The 25,433-nt window shown below is 41.0% G+C and overlaps 1 protein-coding gene across 5 annotated transcripts in view; it reads right to left on the bottom strand.

The window, feature by feature from the left end:
* RASAL2 (RAS protein activator like 2) overlaps positions 1–25,433 on the bottom strand; it is a 287,911-nt gene that overhangs the window by 165,206 nt on the left and 97,272 nt on the right. The window contains exon 1 of one of the 5 annotated variants that reach the window (XM_063428266.1): positions 16,816–16,833. The exons of 3 other annotated variants lie outside the window; for them this stretch is intronic. Coding sequence is in view for 1 of the 2 variants with exons in the window: in XM_063428263.1 (XP_063284333.1) it covers positions 6,573–6,702 (130 nt within the window). In the remaining variant the exon portion in view is untranslated. Of the gene's footprint in view, positions 1–6,572; positions 6,745–16,815; positions 16,834–25,433 lie in introns of those variants that run through there. One more of the 5 variants, XM_063428263.1, reaches the window with a different exon arrangement.

Below are 25,433 nucleotides of genomic sequence, written 5' to 3'. Positions count from 1 at the left end.
AGGAGATGCTGATTGGCTAGGGCTGTGTTTGAATCATGCTGGCTCTGCCCCTGATCTGCTGCTTTGTCAGTCTCAGCCAATCCTATGGGGAAGCATTGTGATTGGATCAGGCTACCACATGTCAGCAGACTGCTTGTTTTTCTGAGTCTAACAGCATGCAGATTTACAGCTTCTGGCTTGACTACAGTAAGATTTTTACTATATTTATGGAGGCATGAGGGGCCCAGGGGGGGGGGGGGGGGGGGTAGATGGTGGTGTTAACACTATAGGGTCAGGAATACATGTTTGTGTTCCTGACCCTATAGTGATCCTTTAAATTTTTAACTCATTTCATATAGCAGGAAAACATGTTCACATTTTCCACTTGGATGTGCTAGATTTAACAGCAAGCATTCACAGTGACCTCACAATGATGAAGCAGAGGCAAGCACTAATTGTGACCTCACTGTGCTCCACCAGAAGCAGGTTACCACCTCATAATGACATCACAATGATATAGGAGAGGGAAGCCTTCATTTGACCTTTCCAATAATGTAGCAAGTAGCACTAATTATTGTGACTGTGACGGACCGCCTGGCACCCCCGTCAGTCGATGCTCCGAGTGATCACTGAGGACTCTATGCACTCCACCCGACACCATCAACACCGCAGTCCCCCACATCCAGCGTTACAGCTTGGCTGGGAACTCTCCGTCCTCCACCCACCCTGGACCCAAGACCAGGATCCAGCTTCCAGTGGGTGAACCTCCCATACTCCAGAGAGTGTAGCAGGAACAGCTCTTAAAAGAGCCAGTGCTTATAATCCCAGGTGATTATAGTTATATAGCAATCCCCAGGGTATATACAACCATTTCCCCCACACATGAGATGAGACTATGTTGAGGGTAAGCAGAAACTCTTGGTCCCTCTTTGCTTGTCTTTCGACGGTTACTTCTTCCAAATCGCATGGAAGGTATCCATGGACACATCAGGGCCATACCTGGCCACTCGCTGCCTCACCTCGCCAGCAAATCTTCGCAAGAGTCAGAGTATGCCATACTTGCCTGCTCCAAGTCAATAGACACCTCTGCTTCCAGGGACGCTGCACGAATGCCAGCGTTATCCCACTTCTGCCACCAATTATAGCAGAGCTCTCTGTACCCCAACTGGGTACCTCCGCCAAAGGACCGCTTTCTACGTGAAACAGGGGACAAAACGCAGCACTTCTGCCCACAGTCGCCGAGGCTTGACTGGGGCCCTGGAGCCGAATGGGAAATTAGCTCTAGTCCTTATACGGACTTTCCCCCTGTCCTTGTAGGGGATTCAACGGGGGAAAGTCCTTGTAAAGGCTAGAGATAATTCCCCACTCAGCTCCAGGAAGGAGCAGTTTCAGGGCCCCAGTCAAGCGACTGTGGGCAGAAGTGCTGCGGTTTGTCCCCTGTTCCAGGTAGGAAGCGGTCCATTGGCGGAGGTACCCAGTTGGGGTACAAGGAGCTCCGCTACAGTGACCTCACATTAATAAAATGGACAATTCACTGCCTAAATTCCAAATAAATAAATCACTATTTAGTAGATATACCCATAAAATGGAAAATAAAATATCATTGGGGAATATCTAAAAACATCTTGTAGATTCCTTGAATACATCCCTTGCAAGGCCTAGCCAGCCCAGATCACAGATTTTCCAAAGCAGCTCAATGACAGACATAGCTTCTTCACAAGGCAGGTGCTCTGGGCAATTGTCTGTCTATTGAGTTAAGTTCTATTGAGCTAACCAAACCAGGAAGTAACAGGATCAGTTGTCTGACTGCCTGTGGAGTGTAACAAGGTTAAAATATAAAAGTGCCAATTTCTATTGAAATCTGCACTTTTTATAACATGATAAATGGAAAAAAGAAGACATCCTTCATAAATGAAAAAATTCAGAAAAGCGAAAGAAAGCACTACAAGCAGCCTTACAAGGCAATGGTAGATATTGGGGACCTGCACCCCTTTTTTATTGTGGGTTTCTAAAAATATAATCCACTTCACATTGAATCTAAAAACATAATGTAAGTCTGCCTATAGCAACAATTTCTGTCTACAGATTACAGAAATGTGAAATTCATATTACTACTGGTAGAGAATATTTTCCGTCTCCAGTGTTTTTGTGTCTGTTTAAAAAAAAAAAAAACAACAGTAATGTTTTATAATCTATACTATCTATATATGGAAACAGTGGCGGATCCAGAGTCTGATCTTGGGAGGGGCTCTTGCAGATTATTTAAATAAATAATCCATGCACTATGTAGTGGTTATGGTGCCAGGACCCCCTCCCAGAGTAAGTAGTCAAACCGTTTTAGTTTGACAATTTACCTGGGGTCTGCTGAGATATAGGGCTGTAGTAGGGCATAGGAGCAGTGGTGTGTGAGGGGTGCAGTGTGTGTGTGTGGCGTGTGTGGCGTGTATGTGTGTGTGTGGCGTGTATGTGTGTGTGTGGCGTGTATGTGTATGTGTGTGTGGCGTGTATGTGTGTGTGGCGTGTATGTGTGTGTGGCGTGTATGTGTGTGTGGCAATGTGTATGGGGGGCAATGTGTATGGGGGGCAATGTGTATGGGGGGCAATGTGTATGGGGGGCAATGTGTATGGGGGGCAATGTGTATGGGGGGCAATGTGTATGGGGGGCAGGAGGGGCTTTTTTTATAATTAAAAATAAATAATTTATGTCCCCCCCCCCCCCTTCTTACCTTTACTGAGGGAGGAGGGGGGACATTTCTCTATCCCTGGTAGTCCGTGGGGAATCCGTGGTGGTCCCAGTGGTAAGAGTGAACTCTAGCCCGTAGCTCCAGGGCAAGAGTTCACTCTTGCGAGATCAGGAGCGTTGCCGCGGTTACAGTGCTCGCGAGAGTAGGACCCGGAGGAGCTGCAGGCTGAGCTCCCAGGTCCTCTCTCACTCCCTTCCCTGCGAGCACGGTGCCTGTGGACCGGGGAGGGAGAAATCTGATCTCCCTTCCGGTCCGTGAAGGCACATTTGCAGGGTTGGACGCTTGGACAGTGCTAGCCCTGCATTAGCCGGCAGGGGAGAGCCAGCAGGGGGGGTTGTTTAAAGTGGCACTGTCATGCCGAACTTACCTTTCTTTAATCGATTCCTATTCTCTCCCTCTCTCAGGATCTGTTCTTAATTTCTTCCGGTCTGCTCTAGTTTTCTAGTTTAGGGAGTAATTGTCTTATGGAGGTTTCCTACGCCTGACCATTTCTGACCAGCAGATGGGCAAAGTGTGCTTCATTTCTGGTGGTCAGAGCAATTCTCCCACAATTCTCACCTTTCATCCGAATTCCCGGGAAGCCCCCTTTCACTTTTCCCGAACGTTGTAACTTAGAACGCCGGCGAAACTACCAAATTGCACCCTAACAGAATGAGAACAGTTTCTCCATTCGTGTTAGTACGCAATTCGGGACTTTGTTCGGATCGGAATTTAATTTTAACGAAACTCCGGTCCTATTCGTGCTGCGGCTGCATCTTGCAGCCGCTTAGTAGATAACTCCCTAATTCCCACGGTATTAAGGAATTATCTACCAAAAGGCTGAACGACCGAAATTGGTCTGCCAAATTTACAAATACTAAGTAAAGATCAGTAAATTCTGCTGCTACTTGCTATATCTTGAGTAGCAGCATGTCTATTAAACAGTGAGCAGCCTGTGACTGCTCACGGTTAAAATAAATCCAAAACCTAGTATTCCCCTCCCGAGCCGTGGATATTAAACTGAAGGGGGGACCCTGAGTGGTGGGTGGGGGCCCTAAATAACAATGCGGGAAAGGGGCCTAAAGCCCCCCACCTACCACCCTCACCCTAAAAATAGTGAGGGGGAATAAAAGAACTAAGTACCTGTAAAAAAAATAAAACGTACTATTGATGTCTTTTTTTTTTTTCATTTTTCAGCCCCCAAAAAGACCAAATTAAAATCCATAATATCCATAGAACTTGTAAAATAAATAAATAAATCAGAGTGCAAAAATAAATCAGACGAAAAAGAAAAAACCCAACGCTAAAAAAAATTAATCCATCTTCACCCATGGGGGGCACGGCGCAGACAGAGCTCCACAGGGAGCGGAAAGGCTTATAAAGCAATAAGGCTCAGAGCGCTCTGACAGGTACATCTCTACATTTACCTGTCACAGCAATCCTACCAGAGTGCTCTGTGTCATTTTTCATAGTGTGATCATCAATTCTGATAATGTCAGCCAAAGAGGCAAGTCGGGGACGGGGCCAGAGCTGCCAGACCAGCCCTGCATTGAAAATCAGGTACATTTTAACCCTAAAGAGGCAAACCACTTAAATGGTGGTTTTAACACAATAGGATCAGGAATACATGTTTGTGTTCCTGACCTTATGGTGTTGCTTTAACTTGGACTTTTTATTATGAAATTACAGAGTGCTGCTAATACATGCTCTTTTGCAGAAACAGTCGCTCAGGAGATGCATGCATACGCTGTAAAAGTTCTTGTACATGGCATGAGGAAGCTCTGTCTGATGTATGTTATCACAGATATACGGTAGGGCTTATAGTGGTGGAATTGTATGCAAATTTCATTTGTACAGGTACAAAGAGCAGAAATTACTGCTTCTGCTCTAAGAAACCAAAGGAAAGCAAACTTCCCAGCCTTAGTCTGAACCATTTAGCACTGTGTAATTATCAATGATGCTAATTACTTTTAATTACAGAGAGAGCCTGCCTTAGGGAAAATCTGGACTAAGCAGAAAGTCTGTTATGGTTGGATGTAGTATTAGATCTCCTACCCTAGCAGGATTGCCCCGGGAAAAACAAAACATGGAAAGCTAATGAACCAAACACAGACTATCTAAAAGGTTAAAAAGAATTATCTTGCCAGTGGTAATGTAAAAATCAATATAAAAAAAAATAAAAATTAACTGCTGCATTGAGAGTAGATGGAACAAGACCAAATGTTTCAGTTTGATTGCTCATCTAGTATTTAAAACTTGGGAAGTGCCAGGGGACTTGTAAAATCGCCATCATTTAATTTTAATTTGTGAGGCATACAGCAAAACAGCAGGGGGTAGTCGTCTTGTAATGACAAGTACAAGATGGCTGACAATTCTCACAGGAGCGAGATAACCAGGCACACTGTGGTGTATGACATTAGAAGTCACATGCACAATTCTCCTTGATGAGAATCAGTGGCTGGTCGCTCGGGAATAGGAGTGTGCCATTTGCAATTTCCTTTTTGTTCACATATGAAAGCTACAGTTCAGGATTTAGAAGAAGTGACCTGTGAGGAATTTTCTTTCCAGTATACAAGCTGAGAGACACCTGTGTGTTTAATAAGATGGCCAGTCAACCAAATCTGAACAAAGCCATTTTCAGCTTCTCAGCTACAAATAAAAATGGATCACGTTTAATCTCTTTCATTGAAAACGTGAAAGAAACGAAGGACAAAGAATACTGGCTTTGTCACCTTTTATGTAGTGCACGAAGTCTAGTGTTAAATCTTCACCCCTTCATGACAGACAACCAGCCAGAGAAAAGGGCACCTTATGATATAAGAGGATTTAAGTAACACCTTCTCGTGAAGGGTTTGCTTTGCAAAACGAAAGTCTGTCTAACTCAAAGGAAATAACTTTTTTTTTAAATCTAATAGATTTTCTTAATTGTCAAAAGGTGGTGCCTTAGTGGAAAATTCCATCTCTGTGTATTGCTATGCCCAGAACATGTGTATTGCAATGCCAGAGAGCAACTGGAAGCACTTAAATTGAAATACTACCACAAACACAAAATACCCCTTGGTATGATTTGTATGATGGACACATCTAGTGACGAGCTGTGCATGGACTATTTAGAGGCAAAAGATATCCTGGCCTTTTGGACCGAACATTATTTGCATGGGAAAATATCTTGTGCAAGTTGTTTAAAACAAAGTGAAAGTAAATATAAGGTCTATTTTACCCACATATTTGTGAAATCCACATAAATTTTATCTATAAAAAAGCATTGACTTTTTTATTGTTTATTTTTATTCTATTTATTTATCTTTAGGATACAATAATGCATTGTTGAGGCATATGGTCTCTGGCTCCTCCCCTTTGTATGGGTCAGCAGACTCACCAAGTGTTCATACAACCTGTATTTGAGGATATCCTTACCAGTGTACAGATAACTCTGTGAACATGACAGAAGCACCAACTAACCCCTTAATGACCAATGACCCTGTATGTCCTGATTTGGGGATTTGCAGATCCCCTTGTGATGAAGGTAGTAGTAAATCCCCTGTGCTTAAGCAGGTAATTTACAAGACCCATTAGTGGGTTCAAAGGTCACACTTGGCAGGCATTTTCACCGCTTGATGTTATTACTTAACCTAACTGTCACAAGGACCATGCAGACAGTTTACACAAACCCAACCTTTCTCTCTGTCCTATTTGTAAGTGATTAATCAGCAACAGTTTACAAATGGCTATATTGTATATTTCCTAACACATATAAAAAAAACGACAATTATTAAAAAAAATATATAGTAACATTAACACAGAAAAAATACAAAGAAAAAGTTTTTCTTTCTTACTGCAAACTGAGAATAATATTGTGCTAATAATTACCGGTGGTGTTAACACCAGTCAGCATACGTGTTGCCGTTCTCACTGTGTAAGGCCTTCTTATCTCCGTAAATGTCCCTGGACGTGCAGGTGAGAATATCAGAAAGGGACGGTGACTCGTTCGAAACTCCATTCTCTAGCTTTCTTCTTCTTCATAGAGACCGTTCAATTAGACACTGGCGCCTACACTCAGGAGTTTTCCACAGCGCAGATTGTTGGCATTTTTAATCAGAGCACAACGTCAGGAAATCCTGACAGCGAGCAGCCTAGAGATAAGCTGCCTCCCCTAGAACAGTCAGAGGCAAAAACAAACCCAAAGAACATGCCCAGGAGAAGGAGCAGACAAAATCTTAATCGATTCAACGTTGGGTCAATTATGAGCATTTTGCTCTCTTTTACGTCAAGTCACATCCCCATAAGCAGCACACAATTTACCAAAGGAACCTTTATATTATTTTTACAGGGCAGAGAGGGCTTTCTTGTGATTGGGGGGTTTGCATTTTTTCTCACGCACACACAAAACACTGCTTTGTGGCTTGGAATTTGACATGCAGGATGTGTACAAACACTGAATTTGGGGAAAGAAAGAATCAAATCTGTTCCCAGCTATATCAGTCGTCAGTAAAATGCTCCATAAAATATGTGTGTGTTTTATATACACTCACACACATATATATTATATTCAGGTTTTTTTTTTGTTTGTTTGTTTTTTTAAGGTAAATAACTGCCACCTTATGAACATAACCATTTCAGTTGCCACATTTTTAGACAATTTCTTTTGCTGGGCCCAGGACTTATTGCAACAGCTTAGCAGACAATTAATTCAAGTTGCCCCACAAACACAAACTTTTTGATCTTTAATTTAACAAACAGCAGTTCAAATTATACCCATGAAGGTATACCTTTTTTAAATGTAGCCAACCCAGCATTGGCACCTACTTCAAAAGAATACATTAAATCCCCAGATGCATTAGCTTTCTACACATTTTGGAAGTTACAGCAGTGACAGAACTACTGCCGGTAGTAGTGTCAGACTGGGGGCCCACGAGCGTTGTGCGTCCACCCACGTAGGTCAAAGCAAATAGGCAGGCAGATGCGATAAGGGGCCAGGTCGGGGTGCTGCAGCCCTTTAGCAGCGTGATTATGCCCCTTTAAAGTTGACAGCCAGTGCTGGGAGGAAGAGACTGTCACTTCCTATCCGCTTACAGACAGGTCGGACTGCAAGGACGGAAGAGGGAGCGCACTGCAGACAGAGAGCCTGGACAGGTTCAGACTCACTTCAGCAAGCTCCGGACGCCACCCTCATGCACTCGAAAGGTATGGCTAAAAATATGTAAATTGACACGTGTGTGTCAGTGCGTATGTGGGTGGTTTTGTGTGTGTCAGTGTGTATGGTTAAAACTACAAACAAATGCAACCCTTCATTCAAACAAGAACACTACATACAAACACAAACACACTACAACATTACTGCTTTCAAGTGGCAGCAGTACATACAAACACAACTGCATTCAAATGCCAACACGACACACACACAGAACCTTACCTACATACACACATACTCCATACAAAATCATGCATACATATAAACACTGCCCACTAATAAAACCCTAAAGGATGGGCAAACTGTAGATCCCAAGCTGGCAACGCATCGTGGAAGATGTATGGAAAGATGGGAATAAAAAAAAAAAAGAGTTTGCTCTAGGTCCACCTCTTTATTAGTTCCGCCACTAAGTTACAGGGACATAATTTAATGGACATGCACACCAGAGAGTCCATGCTGGCTGACCAAATCTTTGTTAAATTTAGAGACCACAGGGGTACTTCAAAAAGGGGTTTTCCAAAACATTTCAGGCAGCCACGGTGCCACTCTCTTCTCGTGACTGAGCCAATAGCTTCCTTCACTTTTTACATACTTAATAGCACTGTGGCTGGAAATACAATATAAATATATATTCTGACAATGGATCATTAACTTGATTTACAGCTTTATTCTGCCTTGACCATTTTTGTAATCTATTTACTGCAATGCAGTTGTGGTGCTCAATATGTCGGACGTACTTCCAGAAAGTTACACATCAGAATATTGGAACACTATAACAACATACGCAAAAATAAAACTGACCACAGTGTGCCAAGACACTGTAATTCCTGCCCCTTATTCTCTTGGAATACTCTGCAAGTCTATGGAATAGACTCGGTTCAATCAGGTTGGAGAGGGGGAGACAAATTACAGGAACTAATCAGGAAGGAAGCTTGGTGGATTTTTAATTTAAAAACCTTGAATATGGGACTTAATCAAGAAATAGATTTACAGGGTCTCATCTAATCATTTCCTTAAGGGTTCTCTTTGTTGTCCAAATATCTATAACTGGATGTCACCAATTTTCTCTAATTTCGTTGTTGATATGTCTATATGTATATATGAGCCTATATGTAAATGTATAAAATATTCTTTTATATTCTCTAAGCATTTTTATTTTTCACTATGAATAAAATAACATTACATTCTTTAATCCACGTATTAAGAAGCTCTTAAATTGATTCAAGCTTCTATCATTTTAATCTATACTCTTTCTTTGTATATGATGGGTATACATGGCCCTTTAATTGAGCTTTACTCTTTATTCTTCTCATAATAATTCTATAATAATAATCACATCCAGTATGGTGTATACTAATTAATCCATTATAGGGTTATATGTCCCCTTTAGTAAATTTATATCAATTGGATTTGATTCCATTTCATGTACCTATTTATATTACTTTAATTTAACTTTAATTTATATTTACATATGGCTGCATGCATATATATGAACTGTCCACTTTATATCTTATTCAGTGCCTACATGTACATATGTGTACATATACTCTGTTAGAAATGACATATTTAATATGTACAATTAATTTGTATGATGCAATATTTCGGTAAACTCCTTTACTTCATTAGAATCTGCAATTTCAGGGGTTCGGTCTGTCTCTCAGGCGTTTTTCGCCTTTCTATGTTTTTTGTCCCTCACAGGCAGTGGTCTTTTCAATAGACGCATGCGCGGACATTACGCGCATGCGCACTACTACCCGGAATTACCCGGAACTGTTTGGAAAAAAACCTCCTGTATTCGCGCCGGATTTCTGCGTTCCACAATGAAACGCACGCCCGAAAACAGCTGTACCGGATGAAGATCAGGATGTTGAAGGGTACAAAAACCCTCAGAAGTGGATCTACCTCTATCCCTGAAGAAGTCCGTCATTTAATAGGACGAAACGCGTTGGATACCACTACACTTCTCATTGACTTATGTACTATTGTTTTTATTTTATTTTATTTGTATGCTGTATCTTCTTCCTGACTCTGGACTGTGGATACTCGATTACCATCACTAGCAGTTCCATATGTTTATGGAGAGATGCCTTTTTTATGCTGAAAATTTGTAAGTGCAATGAATAAATGTGAATTTATATATTTCTAAACATTCTTCACTATTATTGCATTTTTATATCCACATATATCGTGCTGGAGGACCTCTGTGTTCATCTTATTACCCCTGAGAGGGTGAAAGGCCTGAAAAATCGTTTGTTTGTGAGTGCATTTCTAATCTCACCTTAAACACCATTTATATTTACTTTTTTACGCTATGAAAGTGTTTCTCATTTTCACACAGATCCCATTCTAGGGAATTGGATCCTTATCAGGTTGTCCCTTTGTATTTCATTCATTATACGTATTCTGGGTGGTTTCCACTTTTGTCTCTTTGTAACATATTTCCACAGGTGGTTGTGAAGTTCACCTGAAACTACCTCAGTATACGTGTTTTCTCTTAGTGTATATACTTTATATATTTTTTTTTTTTGTTTCATTTTTTTTTTTGCTCCATAAAATATGTGTGTGTTTTATATACACTCACACACATATATATTATATTCAGGTTTTTTTTTTGTTTGTTTGTTTTTTTAAGGTAAATAACTGCCACCTTATGAACATAACCATTTCAGTTGCCACATTTTTAGACAATTTCTTTTGCTGGGCCCAGGACTTATTGCAACAGCTTAGCAGACAATTAATTCAAGTTGCCCCACAAACACAAACTTTTTGATCTTTAATTTAACAAACAGCAGTTCAAATTATACCCATGAAGGTATACCTTTTTTAAATGTAGCCAACCCAGCATTGGCACCTACTTCAAAAGAATACATTAAATCCCCAGATGCATTAGCTTTCTACACATTTTGGAAGTTACAGCAGTGACAGAACTACTGCCGGTAGTAGTGTCAGACTGGGGGCCCACGAGCGTTGTGCGTCCACCCACGTAGGTCAAAGCAAATAGGCAGGCAGATGCGATAAGGGGCCAGGTCGGGGTGCTGCAGCCCTTTAGCAGCGTGATTATGCCCCTTTAAAGTTGACAGCCAGTGCTGGGAGGAAGAGACTGTCACTTCCTATCCGCTTACAGACAGGTCGGACTGCAAGGACGGAAGAGGGAGCGCACTGCAGACAGAGAGCCTGGACAGGTTCAGACTCACTTCAGCAAGCTCCGGACGCCACCCTCATGCACTCGAAAGGTATGGCTAAAAATATGTAAATTGACACGTGTGTGTCAGTGCGTATGTGGGTGGTTTTGTGTGTGTCAGTGTGTATGGTTAAAACTACAAACAAATGCAACCCTTCATTCAAACAAGAACACTACATACAAACACAAACACACTACAACATTACTGCTTTCAAGTGGCAGCAGTACATACAAACACAACTGCATTCAAATGCCAACACGACACACACACAGAACCTTACCTACATACACACATACTCCATACAAAATCATGCATACATATAAACACTGCCCACTAATAAAACCCTAAAGGATGGGCAAACTGTAGATCCCAAGCTGGCAACGCATCGTGGAAGATGTATGGAAAGATGGGAATAAAAAAAAAAAAGAGTTTGCTCTAGGTCCACCTCTTTATTAGTTCCGCCACTAAGTTACAGGGACATAATTTAATGGACATGCACACCAGAGAGTCCATGCTGGCTGACCAAATCTTTGTTAAATTTAGAGACCACAGGGGTACTTCAAAAAGGGGTTTTCCAAAACATTTCAGGCAGCCACGGTGCCACTCTCTTCTCGTGACTGAGCCAATAGCTTCCTTCACTTTTTACATACTTAATAGCACTGTGGCTGGAAATACAATATAAATATATATTCTGACAATGGATCATTAACTTGATTTACAGCTTTATTCTGCCTTGACCATTATGCTCTATTTCTTGGAAAGTTTACAGGTAGAGTGGTCATTTCCAGGTAGCTTCCTCGTTACCAAGTAACACCTGTGTATTTAAGGACCATAGATCAGCAAACTGAATAATTATCACAAATAAAATCATGTTCTGCATATATACATTTATTTTACATCACCTGATCCGATTACTCACACAGGGCTCTCAGAGAGGAGAGGGAGGCCAACTATAAGATGCCTGAGACTTCAAGCATGCTGTAAAAATTGCTAATGCTACAAGAGAAGTCTGATTGGCTTGTCAGCCATTTTGTTCCTTCTACAATGTGGTGTTCAAAACATTAGAGTGGGAGAAACTAACCTCCATACTGCGCCCTTTCCCCCCTTAAATAAATTCCTGTAAATCCATTTAAAACAAGTTTATTTTTAATTTACTACTTTACCCTGTTTGAAAAACAGCAGTTTGAGAACAGTCAAAATAGCTTGAAAAGGAAAAAATATATATTTGGCAACTGCGCAATTTACAAAACTTATTTCCCATCTGTAATGGTGACCAAAAGCATATATTATTACTCAACTCTTCCCACAACAAATGGTTAGCAAGATCTATGTGAACCCGTAAGGTATTCGTATGGACCTTCAACCGATCACCAGAGAAAATGAAATTGGAGAGAAAGCTTGTGCACGGACATGCTCCTTCCCAAGGTATCAGTAGACGAAACCTCCCCTTTATCCTTCCTCTATTGATTTCTAATGAAAACATAAATCTGTCCTTGGTGAAGCAGCAATGGAGTGCTCCAAATTGGAATGGGGGTGGATCACAGTTTTAAATTATTTATTCAACTTTCTACGATAAATGCAGTCAGACAGAGGCAGATTAGTTCCCAGAGAGTGAATGTGTGTATTGTGGTGTGTAAGGGAGTGACTGACAGCAGAGTGGGCACTCTTTGAGAGTTTTTCTACGAGTGATCAGGCAGGATATGGAAAACGGTCAATGACTTTATTGCCAACTTCATCGGCTGCAGTGCTACACTTGCTAATTGGATCAAAGAGGATCCTCTCAATTTTCTACAGTTTATTTTCACAATGACATGACAGAGGTGGCCTAAAATAAGGATAGGAAGGTCAGAAATGTTCTTGCGAAGAGGTCCCATATTACCCTTGTAACGGATCGACGGGCACCCCGACTGGGTACCTCCGTTGAAGGATGCTCCTAGCGCTTCCTGAGGACTCCAAGCACTGCAGCAGACACCACAACCACCGAACCGGAGACACCACAACTACCGAACCGGAGTTCGGTGGTTGTGACACCACAACCACCGAACCGGAGAAGCGTATGAATGATCTCAAGCATATGAATGCTGTAAACAGCTGAACAGGAAAAGCATACAATCAGCATACAATCCAATTCCCCCCAATAACGAGACGACACTTCGTTTTGAGGTCAAGCAGAACTGACTGTACTGGCACATACAGCCTCTTTTATTCCCAATCCACAAACATGGTACTGCCCACGGGGTTTTACAGAGCAACCAACACCACACGTACATTACAGAAAACACTCCCAGCAATTACACACAAAATCCTCCCCACTGCCTGTGATCTAATTATGGTAAACAATGGGTTAACATAATTATCACAAGCAGGAAAAATACAGTTTTTATATATGTACTATAACATTAAAAATATACATCCAATCTTCATAAAATCTTCATTACATATTATTAATCAACATACTTGAAATATAAACACACTCAAAAAGCATGCAAATCCTTCCATTAGTTCAAAAGTTAGCTGGAAGTCCTTTATGTTCCATAGATTTGGGCTGTGCGGTCGGTCAATTTCACACTGAAAAATGACTAAGTCCCATTTGAATGCACGAAAGGGGCCATTCGTGCATTTAGCTTAGTATAGCAGTGAGTTCAAACTGCCGAACAGGACTTAGTCTCTGCAGCTGAAAACGGAGTGTAGGAGAAGGTAAGGGTCAGCAGTGTTCGTTGAAATGTGTAGCCGATTTCAGTTCCATGGATTTGGCTACACATACCGCTGGCCTCGTTCGAATGAACAAAGATGGCCGCCACCACGTGTTCCTTTGTCTAATGGCGGCCACTTCGACTACTTCGGAAGTGCCAATTTAAAGCTGCAGAACTGCTCCAATACAATTTAAAGGGGCAGCAAGTCTTTTAAAATCCAATCTGCTAAAATATTATTTAACAGGCAATATCTTCCAAGGGCCATATTCTTAAAGGGGCATTGTTCCCAAAAGTCACAGTATGTCCCCAGATGGTTCTTAAAGGGCCAGCAGCAGCATAATAAAATACAATATGCCCAAATACTGTATTTAAAGGGTCAAATCTCCCAGGGGCTATAGTCAGCAGGCAGGAGGCGGGCAAACAGGCTTCTCCAATGCCCAGTGGCGAGGTTGGTTTCGCCACAACCCTAAATGTTCATGAGAGGTTCCACCATACACAATCCTTTTACATTTGCATATTGGTATCCAAATGTAGAAGTTTGGGAGATGTATCCTATACCAGGCCACAGAGAGTGTGAGTAGGCTTAATAAATGTCCCATATACCAGACACGTTTACTGGCATCCTAACTTTAACAAAATGTATAGATAGGGTAATTGTGGGTATTAATGCCGTGTGAACTCACAATTCCCACCTGGGCGCTGGGGATAAATTGCACTCACATCTGCTATTTGATGTATGCCACCTTTGATTAAGAGAGCACTGTGTGTGTAGTGAGAGTGTGGGTGTGACAGTGGATTAATTGATGGGTGAGTGCAGTGCTGATTGGATATAAGCCAAGATTTTCTTTTCCTGAGTCCTTACCGATAGAGTATTTTTATTTTATTTTTGTAAGACACGTTTTATGAAAATGTACTTGTCTGACGTATTTGACTCTTTAATTTCAAAAACTGTGAAAATGTCGTTGATATGTATATGCTTGATTCCACAGCATAAAAAAAAATAAATGTAAAAAAAGAGAAATGATTAGCACCCTCACGGTGTAAAGTATTTTTTTAAAGAATTAGTGCCTTTACAGTGTGACTTCTAGCATCATGACCTCTTCAGTGATTTTAACTAGTTATGGCGCTTTAAGTCTGTATGAGCAGTGTTTCAATATGAAATGCTGCATATAGAGTTTAAAACAGTTTGATGCTCTTGTTGCAACTTCACCTCCAGTAGTTCATTAGCCAGCCCGGAAGGAGAATTCTGTGCGTATTGGGCGTCTGTCACAAGCATGCTATATGTGCTCATGTCAGACAACCAATGGAGGCAAAGTCCCTATCCACAGTGCCCAAGTCCTTCCGGCAGCCCACCCTCCTGCAGTGAGGGGGGTTGCAATCACCAGAGGAGGATCAAGCTACCGGAAAGCTGGATCGAAAGTGGGTTTTTGCCTTTATATATTTATGTTAGTTTGGTTCATGACAGCAAGGTATACTCCAACTAAAACAGTTTTATTTTGGAGTAACACTTTAAATACTACACAAGAATAATAAATCAGTGTTAAGAATTTTTCTCTGTAGGTCAGTTTGTGATCCTACTTATAAACTAATTCATCAAACAGAGTTCAAAACTTTGTTTAGGATAACAATAGTGTTTCTTAAATTATCCTTACCATTAACAGACTGGTAAAAAAAAACAAGGTCAAATGGTTATTCATTTATGTGTAGACATTACCAGGAAATGCAAGCTTATGAAAACGTATTACGGGAGCACGAAATAAAATCTTTTTACAGACACCATCTGGGAGTACATGACATTTAAACAGATGTGAACCCTTGACACTGTTAGGCAATATTAGCCGTTTAAATGACTTACGCTCATTATTCTGAGTCAGGTAATGAATAAATGACAATTTGCTCAGTCAAACTGGACTGTAACTTTTGCATGATGATATCCATTTAAATTGGACATTTTATAATGCTGCCACTGCTATCAATACATTGGGCAGATGAAATGGCTGGCGAAGATACACAAAAATAGTTTCCTTTGTATAGAAATCAGGACACTTGCAATACCACATATGGCTACAAATATGGCCAGTTAAAATGACTGTGTGTTCATATAGATCATGTATGCGAACTGAATGATGCCGTGAGTGTTATCAGAGGGGGGAGGACAGAAGCGCAGTAACCATCTTGAGGAAGCATGCGCTAATTTCACAGAAATTTGACAGACTGGCACTTCTCTAAAATTTAACCAGGTCTTATTTTTTTAAAATTAAACTCAAATAGTGGTCAGCATTTTTACATTTATTTACACCATGCAGCTATGCATGTGTTGGGCATTACTGAGAAATATCTGAGTGTATATGCACTCACGTGTCACGACTGAACAGATGCCAACAGATTAATGACGGTGCCTTCCCACAATAGTCCAGCAGGGGAAATATTGTTTAATAATTACATCTGATGCACTCTGCATCGTAGAGATGGAGAGAGGAACTGTCACTTTCAGAGAGGTGACATTTCCTCTAAATCGATAAAGAAAAAAAAAAAAGAACCACAACCACACACCACAATAGTTACAGTTGACTGTTCTTTTTTCATATCATATCCTCTGGATCTGCTTCTTTTTGCAGAGGTTCTCGTCAACAAACACATACTATCCAAACTGTTCTTCCTTTTAAATTCATTATAAGCCCAGTATGCAAAACAAATCTATCAGATGCAGACTGTCTCTACGTTTAAATCTATTTTGTGGATAGGACACTCTCTAAATAAATGCAAGATGCCAAATGAATGATACCCGCTTATATTTATATAGCTTTAATATTATGCCTCTTCGATATCTTACAATAGCCACCCTGTCAGGCCGCACAAGTCACTTCCCCTTTATTGTAACACGCCAGTTTAACCGGTTTTCCTTATGCTTGTACGTCTTAGAAACAGTATTTATTCAAAAATAAAGATTTCTATTTAAATAAAAATTAAAAAAAAAAAAAACAGAATGCAAGATCGTCTAACTTCCGTCACAAGTACTCCTAGAACGGATTTTGTAATTCTCATACCTCTCTCGTAATCAGACTACACCACAGATCTCAGAAGAAAGCACAAATGTTTCCAACAGACATTACCATGTATAAAGCACCAACATATTTTGCAGCACTGCACAATACATACAGGGATGGACAAAACATGTCCAAAACAAGTAAATTCCACAAGTCGACTTTGATTTACATAAAGAAAAGGTGATCTCATTACAAATTCATTTTTCAATCATGGTGGTATGCAGCAAGCATAGAAAATAAACTAACCCAACAACATAGGCAGACAGCTGAGAAATGACTCACGAAACTCCGCCACGTGGAAAACAGAACAGGAGAGAACACCAAACAGTATCACTTAAGTATGATCTTTATTAAATGGCAAGTTGCATTCAAGCATCACTGCCCTTTAATCCTATTACACAGATGTCACACAACCAGTGAATTAATGTGGTGGAATACAGGACAGTGCATTTCAGGTTATTATACTTGATTTAATCTTGTATAATACGACAGCATCGGTAATCCACTCATCTGTAAAATAGAAACCAGGAAATAACTCTTATTATTAAGAAAAGGGGGAAAACATGGTTTTCGCTTTACAGCACCGAGCGAGATAATGCTGTATTCACACACTATTGACGGCTGTTGGAAGTGTTGAAACTAGACAGCAGTAGTTTTTGACAAATATGGATTTCACCATAAAACAAAGTAGTAAAACAAAGTTTATTAAAACAAAAACACAATCCACAAAAAAAACAAAAAACAAGACACCCCTTTGCCGTGCTCCTCTGGTAAGTTTTTATGGGATCAGTAAAGTTCTCCCATTATCAAGCAGCACACACACACACACACACTAGCTCAGCACTTTATACACTGTCGAAGTTATGCAGCACAGCGGGGTTTAAAGGATATGTATTTCAGCTGCCAGCTTTGTGTCAAAAATGTTAAATGCAAGAAACAGGTGGTCCAAGTCCGAGCACGTGTAACCTCCAGAGAATTGCCCATACATACATTTTTAGGAGAATACCCAGTATTAACACCAGGCAACACTATTTAGAAGCACTCAGTGGTGCATATATCTTTAAGCTGTGATATCCCTTTAACACAAACCACAGCTTTATTTCTCCTTTTGCTTAGCTCATGCTGTCTCATGCATAAACACCTATATTACACTGAACAAACATGACATCACTGCACAAACAGAGGCAGCTGATGACATACATTTCCCCCAGCAGGAACGAGTCACCCTCCAGGAAGTAAACGTCATGAGAACTCATGCTCAACAGAAGCTTTCATTTAAAGAAACCTGGCATTCACAAGAAATGCAATCAGCAGGAAGGTGCCACCCATGTACCGGGTAAATCCTCAAGACTTGCCCTCTGTTCCAGAACTTGAAAAGCGAGTTCCCATACAACTAGAGCCAAGTAAATTCTATATACCAATACCTGTAAACATATCTGCACCATACCTCGGAACTCTGGTGAACTGAGGATCAGGATGTCGGTGGGAGGGAAGTAATGGGGGCGAGCCATTACCATTGTGTGCCCAAAAGAGGGAAATCAGTGAACCAAGGCTGGACAGGACCTGAAAATCACGAGTGTCCTGTGCAATTTGTGGCGGTTGGGATGCATGCTTGCACAACAGCATGGCCTGGAGAGTTTAAACTTTACCAAAAAATGCAAAGCGAAAATGAGAGGAACTTCAAATATTTAGGGAATATAGGAGCCAGATTTACAAAGTAGCCAACCCAAATTTTATTTATTTTTAGGAGTCTGATCCTTGCTCTGTGCATGGGGTACCCTAAAAAGGGGGCTTAGCTTAGCTGGATGTCAGCCTGGAGCACGTCTCTGCTGCACCACTAGTGATATTCAATGAGTCACTGACACTCCCCTCCTGCTACTTCATGTGGTGGAAGTTAGATTATTGGATATTAAGGGGTTATAGAAGAATGACTTTTTTTTGGAAGTAATGACAAATTCTAAAGGTTAAACATTAAAGTTGTATCTGTACTTAAAACTTGTTTTACTCTATTTGCATGAGTATTAAACTCGAGGCTGTTACATCAGAGGGACGTTTTTACAATATTGCATGATTGCTTGTGCACACGGACAAAATCACAAGACAATGCTGCCTCATTAAACACATACTTGTGTGCAACATCATAACGGGACTGCGCAGGTATCTTAAGTGCAGCAGAGACTAAGATGGTTCATAATTTCCTCTGGAACCAACTGATCCCAGTTTCAACAGTTTTTCAAGATCATAAAAATGACAGTGCTTTATAAAGCATCAACAAATTCTGCAGTGCTGTAATTAGACAGATACTGGCTGGTTTTCAAAACCATGCATGAAAGTTCATTAACAGCAGTATAGTGGAGATACAGACAGATGGGTGAAAATATATAATTGACTATTTTAGGGGATCACCAAGATGCATCCTCAGAGAGAGATTAAGGAGCCATTCCAGTTCCCTGCAATGGAAAGCTGGGAATTATGGTGCAAGCCCCCGAAATTTGGTAGCGAATATATTCTATGCAACCCTTTATCAGGGGCTGAAAATTGTGATGCAATTTTAAAAATGTCACTGAAAACCTGATAGATCTTCAAGTGGAACACAAAACAAATCTATTTGCATTACAGTGTTAAACGGATTTATGGAAATAAATTATTAAGTGACTGCGCCACTTTAAGTACCAGGTGTTTGGCAAATCTCTTCATGTCCGCATAAGTCTGGCATGCCACTCTTGGTTAAGGGGTTAACAGTAACACATATGGCAGCCTTGGGAAATAAGAATTTCAAAGTAAGCCACATGAAGCATATGAATAACATGTGATTTATTTTTGTAATATTATATATATATTTTTTGCTGTGTGGGCCGTTTCAAGCACGTTTGTGATGCACAACAACATCAACAGACAGAGATAAACATACATAGCGTTACATAGGTATGGCATGTGGAAATATTGCACAATTTTTGTTCAGGTAAGACAAGATGGAGTAACTTTAGTTAATATTAAAAAAACATACTCATGAAGATAGAAACTCTTAGTTATAGGTAGGTATAGCGTAGATCTGTAAGTAAATGCAAATTGAGTAAAACAGTACACAAGAATTGGTATAGCAAGATATAACTGGTGTAGCTTAAAGTCCACTGGAACTGAGCAGACCCCTGTGATATTACATGTCTGTGTGAGATCAGGCAGAGAGATGTGGTTAAGGAGAACATCATAGCTGCGGTGCATGTTGGAGCACATCAGGTCTCAGGCGGTGAATGTTAAACTTTAAGCTGCTGTCCCTTGTGAGGATCTTGTCAGGGTGGGCTGCGATCGACGCTTTGCTTGCATAGAGTGGACAACCCACATTGTCAGGGAGCAGGTACCACAGCAGTTCGGCACAACAAGCGTAATGGGGACTTTCAAGTGCTTTCAATGGTCACAGATACTAATCTGTGTGTATTTGGCCGTCCCTCATCAGCACTTGGTAGGCTTGTGATTAGTATCATAAGTCCGCTTGGCAGATCTGCGTTGCGGCACGGGTTCAGAGCTCCCATCCAGCACCCGACCCCACCAGGGGGCGCATGTTATGGGCAGATGGTCCAGTGACTCTCACGGTCCCTCTCTCTCCCTCTGTGATAGGGGTAGTCTGTTGATTTGTTGTTGGACAAGCTGTGAAGTTCTCCGCAGGGGCCGGTGGCGGGACTGAAGCTCATAGGGGCTCTTCGGTGCAGGAGCAGTTGGTAAAGTACCCAGAGCCGCTGCCATTTTGCGAGGTAGGCCTTGGGTGTTCCTTGCGCCTTAGGCTCCTCATAGCTCAAGTTCTCCCCAGTTGGGACTGTGACTGGGACCGGGATGACCCCCCCCCCCCCCACTCTCCCCCTGGCCCACAGGGGGGTGGGAGGACGGGACCAGTAAGCGACTCACGATCAAGAAGTCGGCGTGTGGTAGCTGGGAAGGGAGGCATGCATGGTGGCGGCCGTCCCCCTCGCTCCCCTCCAGAGTAGGCTGCAGCATCCAAAGCTTCGTAAGGAATAGCCTTACAGTCACAGAACATGAGATACTCATTGTTATTCTTGCACCATATGTCTTTATAAAAGAGTTGCATCAGAAACAATGCTTGAATCGATGGAGGCCAAGTGGAATTTACAGAAAAGTAAATCTTTAAATAAAACAGCGGATTACCACCCTGACAGATACAATTGGCACTCCCTACAGTGTTACAGGCTTTGAAGCGTTACACAAGTTCTTTGCATACTAAGACATTGGCATTGTTATGAGTGGAGTGTTCTGCTAATCGTTCGGGGGAGCAATAGCCAAATTCCCACATGGACAGCAGTATTACTACTCTGTATTTGGAAGGCCTTAATGTAGTATAAGCGTTTCAGCTGCCGTTAAAAAGAAAAGGGGTATTTTTTGTAACAGCACAGCATTTCTGGCACTTAATTCTCCAAAACTAGTTCATGCACTTCTGTCTATTTAAAAAGAGAAATAAGACTGCTAAAGGTGAGCAAAGCATTTAGTAACCTAGGTTTAACTGTTTTCAAGCCGTACCCACCTCCTTTAGAAAAGCTGTAAAATACAGCTGAATTATTGTGCATATGACAATATACCAATCAATTGGCTTGAATCTTATCTCATTCTTAACACTGTATTGTATTGTGCATGTATGTATTGCATGTATTGTGCTAAAAATTGTTAGAGTAATACGAATAAACCTCCAGTTTTTTTAAATATGCATAGGAATTTTGGATAGTGCACATGTAACTTTTTTTTTCTCCCCAATATATATATTGGGGCTGATATGTACTATAGTCATTGCTGCTGGGAGTAGTGGGTGTTTGAGTTCATTTTGTATGTTTTTATGTATTTCCTTTTTTTTTTTTATCACAGCCACCTCACGTGCTCAGGCAAAATAGTTGTGCATGCGCACACCTTTCACAGAACTCTGTGTAGGCAAAGTAAAAATCTAATTCATATGGGGATATTCACTAAACTATAAATGCAATTATTCACATAGACCCAATAGAATACAGCAACATATGACAAGCGGTCTATTAACTATATGCTAAGGCTACCATCCATGGTGGCAAGCTAAGCATTAGATCAGCAAAAGCTTATAACAGCTGGAGTGCCACTGTTCCAGAAGGTTGCAAACATGCACTGATCACTGACTGTGGAAAACAAAATAGAAATACTCTGCTCTACACAATGCATTTAGAAGATATAGAATACATGAAGTATTGAAACATGTAGCAATGCCTACCAATTCCTTGTGGTCTAATATGGTTTGTAAGTATTCAAAACAAACACGATGTCTCTTAGTTGTTGTCTGCAAGGACAGAAAAAGATGTAGGATTAACTTCCATTTCCTGCACCGAACATTGAACTTCCTTTGCTTGAATATCAAAAGAATAGCCTTGTGTCACTTTGTTTAATGGCAGAACAAACCCAGAGAAGTCCTTGAATATATTTAAACAGAATCATATCCCCTGATAGATGCCTCTTTTATAATGCAAACAAATCCAAGTAGATGTTTAGATGTTGCTCAGAAATCAAAATCTTATTTTCGAGTCTAACATACCAGTTGAGCAGGCCAAGGACGTAGAAGCACATCTTTCAAGGCCGCTTGATTGAACTGCAGGAGCCGAGCTGACGGGAACACATAACAGTAGCTTCCCTATCCAGCTTTTTAAGTGCAACACCCTAAGCCTGGCAGGGAGTTATATCATGGGCACATATGGAAGTGAAAGGCTGACTTAGATAGTGTGAGCAAGCTGTGCATGCACAGGCGAATAAATACATGTACAGCTCAAAGGTAAAGCTAGACATTCTATTATATTAGTGTAAAGGAGTGACGCTTTCAAGCATAGCTGAGTAAAGGCACACTATAGGCACCCAGACCACTTCATCTCAATTAAGTGATCTCTGTTCTGTCAAAATAAAAGCCTCTAGAGTCGCTCCCGTAAAATAGAGTAAAACTTCCCTATTTTAGTCTGATGGTCTCAGGAGACCATCAGACTGGTGCAGCGTTTTGCATGTGCACTGGACTCCCACTGCTTTCCTACAAGAAAGCATTGGATTGGCTGAGATCATTAACCCTGATTAACCCATTAACCCAGAGGAGACCAGGGCAGTGAGGATAAAAAGGTGAAGTAACTACCCTTAGCCCTGCCTCTTGGCTAATCAGATGTTTCTCACAGAGAAACATTTTTTATGAGGAGCATCAGCTCCCTGCTTGCCCCCTGCTTTATGCTGGGGTATAAAGCAACCAGTGAGGGTGCAACCTTTTCAGCTGAAATTGAATCTTTTATAACATGACAAGGAGGGGACACTCTGTTAAAGAAGTGGAAGTGCTGTAGGGGTTTGAAGTGTTCCTTTAAGTCAAAACAAAACACAAAATACTGCCTAGATGCTGTTGAGAGGATCTTGACGTTTCATAATATATATATTATTATTATTGCCATTTATATAGCGCCAACAGATTCTATAACGCTTTACAATATTATCAGAGGGGGGATTTAACTATTAATAGGACAATTACAAGAGAACTTACAGGAACGATAGGTTGAAGAGGACCCTGCTCAAACAAGCTTACATTCTATAGGAGGTGGGGTATAAAACACAATAGGACAGGAAATAATCAAATAAGGTGGGAGTGAAGCAAAGCTGGAGGAGAGAGTAGAGTGCAAGAGACAGGTATGTAAGGTAGAGGTTACTCTGGGAGGTCATAAGCTTTCCTAAAGAGATGGGTTTAAGGCACTACTTAAAGGGATACTCCAGGCACCCGGACCACTTCTGCCCATTGGACCACTTCTTCCCACTACCCTTAACCCTGCAACTGTAATTATTGCAGTTTTCATAAACTGCAATATTTACATTGCAGGGTTAAATCTTCCTCTGGCTGTCTAGTAGACAAGGGGATACTTCCGTGTTCATAGAACGCTATGTGAGGACCTCCAGCGTTGCCGAAATCCCCATAGGAAAGCATTGTTCAATGCTTTCCTATGGGGAGGTCTAATGCGCGTGCACGGCCATTGCCGCGCATGCGCATCAGGTCTCCCCCACCGACGGCCATGCATGCACAGTAGATCTGACCGGCTGATGGCGGGGAAGGAGCGTAGGCGAAGCCTGACCCAGCGCCGAGAGACATTGGCGCTGGACTCCGGTAAGTCACTAAAGGGGTTTTAACCCCTTCATCAACTTGGGGTGGGGGAGTGGGAGGTAGAGGGGCACTAGAGGGTCCTACAGTGCCAGCAAAACTAAAAATGTTTTCCTGGCACTGGAGAATCCCTTTAAACAATTGAAAACTAGGGGAGAGTCTGATGGCGGTAGGCAGGCTATTCCATAAAGAGGTACCCACCCGCGAGAAGTCCAGCAAGCGCGAGTTGGCCGTACGTACGTCACTGCCAGAGTGGAGAGACAGAGAAGGGACATACCTATGGATCTGTGAGGAGATATAAGAGGGGCTAGAATTGTTCAGTGCTTTATAGGCGTGAATTAATACCTTGAGTACCTTTCAGGATAGGTACTACAGTGGCATGTTTAAGGTCAGCAGGGACAACGCCAGAAGAGAGAGAGCAGTTGAAGATGTGCGTTAAGGAAGGCACAAGAAAAGTGGAGAGAGATCTGATATGGTGAAATGGAACAGGATCGAGTGGGCAAGTGGGCAAGTGGTGGGGCGAGAGGAAAGGAGAAGTTTAGCCACCTCTTGTTCTGTAGCCGGGGAAAAAGTCTGAAGGTTAGGAAAGGTGATGATCTACGTGTGGTTGAGAAAGAGAAATGCAAGGAGGGGAGAATTCTTTCCTTAGCTGTTCAATCTTGTCGGTAAAGTAACATCCAAAGCTATCGGCAGTAAGGTTAGTTTGGGGGTGAAGAAGAGAATTAAAGATGTTTTCCTACATATGACACAACTAGCCTCTTAGTACTGTGAAATTGACTGAAAAAAAAAGTGTAGTTTGGGCTGGGGGGTTATTTACTTGATCAGAGGATAAGCATTGTATCTGTCATTTTGATTAATTTTCATTTGTTCAGGTACAGTAGACATTCTAAAATACAGTACATGGTTAATAGTCTTTGCCTTTCTTGCTTTCTGAAATTTACTACCTCTTATCGACGGATTACAATCATTTGGATTAATCTTCACACCATCAACTGAAAAGAAGATCAATTCATAGTGAAATACCCAAACCAATCATCTTCAGAAGGAAACAAAGAATTTCTTAATGCAGATGTCAAACACAGAGCTTTATATGATACGAAGGGTGACCAGACAAGCGTTCAGCGCAGGCATAGACATCAAATATTCAGCTGCCTCTTCCACAATAATGCAAAGAAAATCCGATCGGGCTAAATGATCCCTGAACACTGTACAAATGTGAGAATTTAAAATTGAGCAGCAAAAAAGGATATATATATATATATATATATATATATATATATATATATATATATATATATATATATATATATATATATATATATATATATATATATATATATATATATATATATATATATATATATATATATATATATATATATATATATATATATATATATATATATATATATATAAGACAGAGTGTGACGGCAGATAAGAACCATTCGGCCCATCTAGTCTGCCCAATATTTCAAAATACTTT

The sequence above is a fragment of the Pelobates fuscus genome, chromosome 7 (assembly GCF_036172605.1).
Source record: "Pelobates fuscus isolate aPelFus1 chromosome 7, aPelFus1.pri, whole genome shotgun sequence".
NCBI lineage: Eukaryota > Metazoa > Chordata > Amphibia > Anura > Pelobatidae > Pelobates > Pelobates fuscus.
The sequence above is the reverse complement of the archived record's forward strand: the minus strand, read 5'-3'. Positions and strand labels throughout refer to the sequence as shown.